This window comes from Dermacentor silvarum, chromosome 2 (assembly GCF_013339745.2).
Source record: "Dermacentor silvarum isolate Dsil-2018 chromosome 2, BIME_Dsil_1.4, whole genome shotgun sequence".
Taxonomy (NCBI): domain Eukaryota; kingdom Metazoa; phylum Arthropoda; class Arachnida; order Ixodida; family Ixodidae; genus Dermacentor; species Dermacentor silvarum.
The window spans coordinates 105,664,954-105,674,680 of NC_051155.1; the positions used below are offsets into that span (position 1 = coordinate 105,664,954).

The 9,727-nt window shown below is 52.1% G+C and overlaps 1 protein-coding gene across 1 annotated transcript; it reads right to left on the bottom strand.

The window, feature by feature from the left end:
- Positions 1-2,234: 2,234 nt before the first annotated feature.
- LOC119440277 (solute carrier family 22 member 16) lies at positions 2,235-3,377 on the bottom strand. Its single transcript, XM_037705200.1, has one exon. The coding sequence runs from the start codon at positions 3,375-3,377 to the stop codon at positions 2,235-2,237; it is 1,143 nt and encodes a 380-aa protein (XP_037561128.1).
- Between the last annotated feature and the right edge of the window lie 6,350 nt (positions 3,378-9,727).

A 9,727-nucleotide genomic window follows, 5' to 3' on the forward strand; every position in this document is an offset into this window, starting at 1 on the left:
CCCCATTCTCCAACTCCATTACCCTAAAAAGGCCGATGAGCCATCCCTCTCTCAATAAAGCTTTTCCATACCATTTGGTAGAAAGTCCTTACTCGATAGGGAAGCTTTGCTGTGTCGCCTTAGATGTAGCCTTTTGAAACTAAGCAGTTAAGTGGCGTCGCCTTCAGTTTACATTGTCCCCCGAAGGAGGAGGACGGGTTGGATGCATAGTCAGCCGGATGTACTATAAGGGCTCCGTCAACAGCGCAGCTTCCACATATTTTTTTTTCTATTCGGTAAACATGAACAATGCAAGGAGTAAGACGAGAGCTACGTATGGGCCATTAGTTCGACGGACACGAAGCATCCATATACCAACCAGCTTTCGTTCTCCATACATATGATTGTGCATAAGAGCGCCAAGAAAAGGAGACACTCAGAAAGCGAGAATGAAATATTGTGAGAAAGAGTTGGGGCATTTAATATGCACGCCTTGCAAACGTAGTAAAATTATTTTATTGTAAACTTTTTATGCGACCTACTAGCGCTGCGTTCCAGCCTCGACATAAAATTATTTTATTGTAAACTTTTTATGCGACCTACTAGCGCTGCGTTCCAGCCTCGACATAGCTTTCGACGTTATATTCTATAACGCCTGTAACTAACGAATGCCTCGGCATGCAGGTTGGTGCGAGTGAATTAATCCTACTAGCTTGAACCAAGTCAATTCCAGTGTAACACAACGGTGCAGTTCCTATTGTTATACCCATCGATCACATCGTGCGAAATCTAATTAATTTATTTTAATTGTGGGGTTTTACGTGCCAAAACCAGTTCTGATTATGAGGCACGCCGTAGTGGGGGACTCCGGAAATTTGGACTACCTGGGGTTCTTTAACGTGCACCTAAATCTAAGTACACGGGTGTTTTCGCATTTCGCCCCCATCGAAATGCGGCCGCCGTGGCCGGGATTCGATCCCGCGACCTCGTGCTCAGCAGCCCAACACCATAACCACTGAGCAACCACGGCGGGTATTGCGAAATCTCGAGCCTGTCAAGAACAATGACACAAAACAGTTCATCTTCGCAATCACAATGTCGACAACGTCGATGACCAGTCTGCCTCGATCAGCACCACCACGCCATCGACCGACTTCATGCTGCTCCGCTGCCATCGCGTTTAGTTCAGGTCAGAACTTCGAGGCACAGCAGCGGCGCACCAAGCAATGCAGGGAAAAACGATCGCATTTGAAGACGTTCAGGGGCGCAGTTGCCAAAAAAATTCATACGCACCCCATCATTAAATCGAAGGTGCCCGGGCACCGATAACGCAAGCAAAGCGAAATTAATTTGTACGGGAAATTTTGGCGCAAGACAAACAAAAGTTTTAAATATATCTTACATTGTACTACTGTAGAAAAAAACTGCTCTCTCCCACACATCATCTAGGCTTTCAGAAAACTGATAGATCAATTAAAGACTTCTGCAAGATACAGACACTGCTGTCAGTAGCTTTGGAAACTCTGCCCTACAATTGCGCTAAAATGAAGTTCGCTCCTAAAAAATCCCATGCACCCAAAGGTGCCGCTCAACCGCGCATTCTACCGTTGAGTCAATTTCATTGGGACTTAAACTGAAAGCCATGTCTGATCAAAAAATAGAAATTCACAGCACTGCCGCTCTCTATCAAATAACAGAACGTGCAAATTTCCGAAGAGAGCAGCCGCGACACATCAGCAATGCAGAAGAAAGGGGTCACCAATAAATAAAGAAGAAACCGCCCTATTTCTTTAAAAGGAAATAATCTATAGCTGAAGGGATAACAATGACGTGATTTTCTCGAAGGCAAGTGTAAAAAAAATAGTTCTATTCCAAAATTTATTAAGAGTTTTATGCAGCAGCTTCGCCTTCCTATGGCGACGGAGGAGAGGCCGCTTGTTTCGAAGTGGGTTCGGGAGAGGCAGTCTCTGATCTTGCTTTCGAGCGGCGGCGTTGTTCACGACGATGAGTCTTTTTGCCGCGGGTCGGAGAGGAGATGGATTCTTTCAGCGCCGCCTTACGCTGCTCCGAAGTCAAGGCTTCCGGGTGAGCGGTTTTCTTTGCCGAACGCTTGACGAAAACTTCCGGCAGCACACTGAATGACAGCAGCGCTGGCGAACACCATCACTGTAACGATGACGCCACGCTCTAACTGATGCGCCTCAGCCCCGTCTTTTGCCACCGCAGCTCTGAGGACGATTCCCACGCGTCCGCAACTATATGCGAGACAAAGACCAGTGGTGCGAATGGCGATGGGGAATAACCTCGGCCGTGTAACTGTAGGCAACGCTGAGACAGGCCGAGCACCCTGCCAGCACCAAGCTGCGAAGAATGGGAAGCATGAATGAGAAGTCAAGAAACTGCGCCGCGGCGTGGGCGGCCGTCGACAAGCCCAGCAGCGCCAACATTAAGGTGAGGGTCTCGCGCTGGCCATTGTTGACTATGACCCGGCAGGCACCGAAGTAAATACAGCACTGTAAGGCTAGGTGACCTGCGGCCTGGTACACGCCGATCAGCTTCTCCTTCAGCACGAACTCGTAGAACACGAACGTGAGGCTAACGAAGCATATGACCACGGAGGTTGCCTGGCGCCAGAATACGGCACTGCGCGCAGCCAACTCGCTCCCAGTTTCGCTTTTCAATAGCCCGGTAGATGAGGCCGTCTGCAGGTTTTTGTGCTGTTTTATTGGCGTCGGAGGAACCGGAGCGAGATTTGGGCTTTTCTCGATGTTGACCCTGTTGTCTTTCGCCACAATGAGCATCACCTGCTCCCCCCGACGCAGCCGCGATTTGCTGATCAGCCAGCTGGGCGACTCTTCCAAGGAGTAGCACAGCAGGACAAGTACGGCGGTCGGCAACACGAGAACGGCCTGCGCTAGCACCCACCGCGGCTGAAGGGCACCGACGGCCCTTAGGAAGGGTACGGGAAAGGTGACGCCGACGCCCGTGGCCCAAACGCAGTAGAGAGCACGCCGTTCCTTTCCGGTCATCTCGTAGAGGAGCACGCAAAGGATCATGGCGGCAGCGTTGCACGAACAGGACACCACGAACCGGGCAACGAGGAAGAATGGAAAAGTCTCCGCCACGGCCACGCTTAGGCTGGCGCTGAAGAGTGTCCCAGTCATGATGAGGATGACGGGCCGACGCCCCGTGTGGTCGGACAGCGCACCGGAAGCCGGAACGAACGCCATCGCCACCAGCATAAAACCGATGACAGACAGCTGATGGAGCCAGCGCCTCCCGCACACCAGGTCCCAGCGGCTGATAATGCTGTCAGCGTGGTTGCCGATGTCGTAGTCCCACTCTTGGCACTCCACCACCCGGCGTTCTGCTGTCGAGTTTTCCTGCGTTGTTTTCATACATTGGAGACAACATTTTATCGTCAGTTCAGCTCACTTTCCCCTGAAAGCTCATTGACACAGCATGCCCGGTCTGTCCGTTAAGGGTTAACCTGTTATCATGTTACGTCCCGTCCTCTTTTATACAGGCTGTCCCAGCTATCACGCAGCACGATTTAAAAAAAGAGGAACAGCGTTACGCGAAGCACACCTAGTGCGTATTGTTTTCAGTACAGTGGAGTAGCCGCCAGTAATTTTTTCGTTACTCAGATCTAATTAGTTAATTCTAAATTAACTACCCAACTCGAAAAGTACTGTCGTCATTATCAAATTGTGAATGAGAAAATTGTAGAGCAACATGAAAAACTCGCGATACAGCTTTCTCTTGATCAATACGTGCTACATAAATGTGTTTTTCCGAGTGCGAAAGGAGCCCGCGAATACACGCAGAATTGCCGCGCGACTGATCCCTCGAGGCGCTTTGCCTGTATTTCTATCGACGCCCCTTCGCACGCCTGGTTTGTGCGACAAGTTCCAGCCCCGATTCATTGGGCCCTGCATAGTCCTGGAGCAGACATCGCCCGTCAATTATTGCGTGACTCCTGTTGTCTAAGCAACAGACCGCCGTTGTCGCAGCACCGAATTTCATGTCTCCCGCATGAAACCCTTCACGCGGCGTTCTTCGTCACCTTGACCTGCGGCCAGGATGGCCGCTTTCACGTAAGGGGGGGGGAGAATTAGTGTGGGCGTTTATTACGCACGTCTTCTTCATCTGTATATTATCATCATCATTCTTCGTTGCTCGATCCTCATCTTCCGTTATGTGTGATCATCATCATCGGGTGTGTGCCTTTGCTAGTTCGCTCCCGAGTACACGGGCCGAATAAACGTCGTGCCAACAGAGATGTCATCAAATATACATATATATACTGCAGGACTTCAGCAAGAACATGGGAAGAAATGTGGTCTCACAATATATATATATATATATATATATATTGTGAGACGACACCCGGGACAAAGGCAGAGCTCTTGTATTGTCACACAGCGCGAGACAGCCCACGAACACCAATACCAGACAAAATTATGATTATGAGGATGGGTACATACACATGAAGACGATGATGAAGTGCACAGTTAGCGCTAACACTAACTTCCCCCCCCCTCACGAAAGCCGCCGGTAAGGCAGCGAGTCAGAAACGGTCGGAACGCCGAAGATACGGTTTCAGGCGAGAGACGTGAACAATTTCACTGCTGCGACAACGGCGGTCAGTAACCGAGGTAACATGAGCTACGCGATAGTTCACGGCAGATGTTCTTTCAAGCACGGTATATGGGCCGCGATACCCGTGAAGAAATTTTTCACAGAGCCCTGGCACTCGAACAGGTGTCCACAGGAGCACTTCGTCGCCTGGGCGGAACGAAATGTCACGACGGGTCGCATCACAACGGACTTTCCTCTTGTCCTGAATGGTCGCGGTGTGGGCACGCGCAATTTCGCGGCAGTGGGCGACGCGGGCGGCGAACTCCTCTGGTAGAGATGTGGATGGAACAGAAGGCGTCGAAGTAAAGGTGGTGTCCAAAACAAAAGACGGTGCACGGCCGTACACGAGGAAAAATGGGCTTTAGTTTGTTGTGCGTTGAACGGCAGTATTATATGCAAACGTGACGAAAGGGAGTATAGTGTCCCAGCTTGTGTGGTGGGGTTTCACATACATGGAGATCATGTCGGACAGAGTTCGATAAAAACGCTCGGTAAGACCATTGGTCTGGGGATGGTACGTAGAGGTGGTGGTCTTATGGATGGTGTTTGAGGCTTGCAGGACTTCAGCAAGAACATGGGAAAGAAAAGTCTTGCCACGGTCACTTAGAAGAACATGGGGCGCACCGTGGCGCAAGATAATGGCTTGCAGGACAAACTCGGCGACGTCAGAGGCCGCACCAGAAGGAAGAGCTGCCGTCTCAGCGTAGCGAGTGAGATGGTCCACGGCGGTGACAATCCAGCGGTGACCCGCTGGTGTAAGCGGAAGGAGTCCGTATAAGTCGATGCCCACGAATTCAAAGGGAACGGACGGGCACGGCAATGGTTGTAAAGGGCCGGTGGGAAGAGAGGTCGAACGTTTTCGATGTTGGCATGACGCACACGAACTGACGTACTTGGCAACACTAGTAGACAGGCCAGGCCAGAAACAGCGAGTCTTAATGCGGTCGTAGGTTTTGTAAAATCCTAAGTGGCCAGCCGTTGCGTCGTCGTGAAAAGCTTGTAAAATTTGCAGTCGAAGTGAGCGAGGGACGACTGGGATCCGACTGAGGGCGGTAAACTTGCCGCAATAATGAGCCATCATGAAGTTTAAACCGTGCTAGTTGTCGTATTAAGCGGCTGTTGGGAGGACGGGATAAGCCAGTGAGCCGGTCGATAATTGTGCGGCTGTACGTATCTGCACGTTGGAGGGAGGCGAGGTCTTCTGAGGAGAGAATGTCAACCGAAGTCACCAACCGTACTGTGGCCATGGTTGTGGTCGGTTGGCTGGGCGGTGCCGAACGGAGGGAAGGTGAGACATCGGCATTTGGCGACAGCGGGCAACGAGATAAAGCGTCAGCATCTTGATGTTGCCTGCCAGACCTATATGTGACAGTGTAGTCGTACTCCTGCAAACGCAGAACCCAACGGCCGAGGCGTCCGGACAAATTCTTCAGGGAGGACAACCAACACCGAGTGTGGTGGTCAGTCACAATTATGAATTGGCTGCCATATAAATAGGGGCGAAACTTTTGTATGGACCATACAATGGCGAGGCATTCGTTTTCGGTGATAGTATAGCTGCGCTCAGCAGGAAAAAGAGTGCGACTCGCGTAGCCCACGACTTGCTCTTCAGACGCGTGGTTGCGCTGCAGCAGGACAGCGCCTATTCCATGCCCACTTGCGTCAGTGTGGACGATAGTAGAGGCTGTGGGATCAAAGTTACGAAGCAGTGGTCCTGATGTGAGGCATCGCTTGAGGGTCTGAAAGGCGGCTTCACATTCATCCGTCCAGGTAAAGGGTGTGGTCGTGGTCAGGAGTTTATGAAGAGGAGCTGCGATAGTCACGAAGCCACGGACAAAGCTGCGGAAGTACGACGCTCGTCTGGAAAAGCTGCGAAGGGTTTAGGTGTGGTCGGTGTAGGGAAATGCTGTACAGCAGCGATCTTGTCGGGATCTGGCTAAATGCCGTGCTTGCTGATCACGTGACCTAATACTTTGATGCGGCGGCTCGCAAATCGACACTTCTTAGTAATGAGCTGGAGACCGGCCTTGGCTAGACACGTGAGAGCGTCGTCTAAACATTCTAGGTTCTGGGAGAAGCTGGACGAAAAGATGACAATGTCGTCCAGGTAACATAGGCAGGTTTTCCATTTGAGGCCACGCAGTACGGTATCGATCATTCGTTCAAATGTGGCTGGCGCATTGCACAGACCAAAAGGCATTACGTTGAATTCGAAAAGGCCATCAGGCGTTGCAAACGCCGTCTTCTCTTTGTGGGGCTCATGCATCGGCATCTGACAATATCCAGAAGGCAAGTAGAGGCTCGAAAAGTATTCGGAACCTTGTAAGGTATCCAAAGCATCGTCAATAAGGGGCATAGGATATACATCCTTACGGGTGATTTTGTTTAGTGCCCTATAATCGGCGCAAAAGCGTACCGAACAATCTTTTTTTTAACTAGGGCAACAGAAGACGACCAAGGGCTTGCTGAAGGCCTTATAACGTTCCGTGCGAGCATGTCGTTGACTTGGTCTTCTATAACTTTCCGTTCAGCAGACGATACACGGTAAAGGTGGCGACGAATGACGCGGGATCCGTCGGATTCGATGTGATGAGCGGCCACGGTTGTGTTACCCAAGCCATCCGAACACACGTCAAAGCAAGATTGGTGTTTCCTTAAGATGGTCAGCAAGGCATCAGTCTGAGTTGGGCTCAGATCTGAACTCACAGTAGCCCTGGGAGCACTGGGTGAACCGTCCGTGGGCGTACACTCGGCGAAGGAGGAAACAGGCGAAGCAGTGACGACACATACTGGTGCTGCGTCGATAAGCATGGCAACAGTGGACCCCTCCGGCTGCAGAAGTGGCTCTGATGCCGTGTTGTAGGTGGTCAGACTGGCGCAGCCGCGTGAGAAACGCACTAGACAAGAAGCGATGGCGATTCCCCGAAAAATTCAGCGCTGAGAAGGGGAAACCACTGCGTCGCCGTCGATATTTTCGCTCGATCTAATGGTGTAACTGAATACGGGCTTGGCCGGTGGAAGAACAAAATCTGCGCTGTGACAAGGTAGGCGGCGAGGAATCGGCAGCGTCACAGAGCTCGGTGTCCGTAATAGTATAAGTGGTTGTCCGCACGAAATGACAGCAGATGCAGCTGACAAGAAATCCCAGCCTAAGACGATCGGATGAGCGCACGACGAAAGCACAGAAATGTATATGATGACGAATTCCGTCGATGAGTACACGGGCAGTACACTGTCCGGTAGGGTAAATCGGACTGTCATTGGCACCACACAAGACCGGACCAACATACGGAGTTTGCACTTTTCGTAGACGGAAGCATAGTTCGCGATGAATAACAGGATGTCGGCGCCAGTGTCAATAAGATCGTCGACAGAACACCTTCCGAAACACACACGAGTAAATTCGTCTGGCGAGCAGGAGGAATTGGGACAGTTCGCAAACAATCAGTTTCTCCTCCAAAAACTGCAGCGTCTAGTTTTCCGGATGGTTGTCGAAAGAAGTGGAGGCAGGTCGCAGGGGCGTTAAAGTACGGCGGAACGGAGACGGGGAACGACGACGGGTTGAGCGAGAAGACCGGGACATGTTTTGGGAGAACGGAGGTGAGGGCGAGCTACGTGACGAGGATGATAGGTCCTGGAAGTAGGCGTCCGATCTTGGCACATAGTCTCTCTCATAGGCGGAACAGCCCCGTCGTTCACAAGCTGGCGTCGGCGGCAGAAACGAGAGATATGACCACGTATGCCACAGTAGAACCTACTGGGCATACTGGGCGCCAGGTAGAGTCGTATCGTTGCACGGGGGCCTTCGCTGCCATCGAGGCCAGGTGGTCGCAGACAACGGTGGCAGGTGCAGATGTAACTGGGACCGCAGGCCGCGTAGCAATCTCGGCGTAAGAAGGTGCACAAACACAGCGCAGGGGACCGGGCATGTGTGACACTTGACATGGACGCCAGCTTCTTTAATGATCTCGCGCCAACTGGGAGGAGGAGCGCGCGAAGACGCATGGCGGTGTTGGCTGGACCATGGCCGTGAAGCTCCTCTCGCACAAGATGCGGGTGACGCTCGCAATCGTCGTTGTCGGTAATGAGCGTCGCAGGAGGCGCGTGGAAGACGATAGGAGTAGATCGTGGCAAGTCGTTGGCAATCGTGATGATGTCACTAACGAAGTGGGGTTTCTGAATAACAAGCGCGTGAAAAGCAACGGAGTTGATGCGCTTCAGGATATGGCGGATACGTTCCACTTCGGGCATGTCACACGAGCGCGATGGCAGAGGGCCAGAACGTCTTTGCAGTGTAAGAGGTATATGATTTCTCGGCTCCCTGGATGCTAGCGAGCTTCTGTTTGGCTACTTCGGAGCGCCCAGCAGATGTGCCAAATATATGAATGAACTGCACATTAGCGCTCACAATATATTAATATAGAATTAATATATATATATACCATGTGGGCCCACCTCTCGATGTTTACATCTCGTTAAATGACGGCACCTAGTGTTACTGTAGACCTGTGACGAAAAAGACGCGCTTCCGTCCCGCGGCATCGCCAACGCTCGGCCCGCTCTGCTCGCACTGTTGGTCGTTGGTCCCTGGTGTCTTTGGAGACGTTGCTCCACGCTGCCTCGCCGCTCTTGGAACTGGTAGCGTCCTTGAAGGACACCGCCAATAGACCTGTGGCGATACACTGCGCACAAACCGGCGCAGCCTCCGCCTCGCCACTTGCTAGCCCGGCGTGACACGGCTGCATGATGCACCACGCCCCGATGGGACAGCGCCACCGCAGCGTCACCGGAGGGCTTACGTCACCGACGGTGGATATACACCCAAGCTGCCACTCGAAGGCTTCTTCCCTTCGCTAACCGTTCGAGCACAGCGGCAGTACTCGCCCCGTCGCTGCTACTACGCTAATAAACAGTCGTTATGTTTCATGTTGGGATGCGTCCTTCCATCGACACGGCATCCCACAGACCTCTTCTCAATTGGTGGAGGTTGCTGGATTTCCCCCGCCGCTTGCACCTAGAGTTCGAACCCGAACGCTTCCGCCCATCATGACCGACAACACAGACCCGCCAGCACCTGCGCCCCAGCCTGTCATCTGCACCGGGGTTC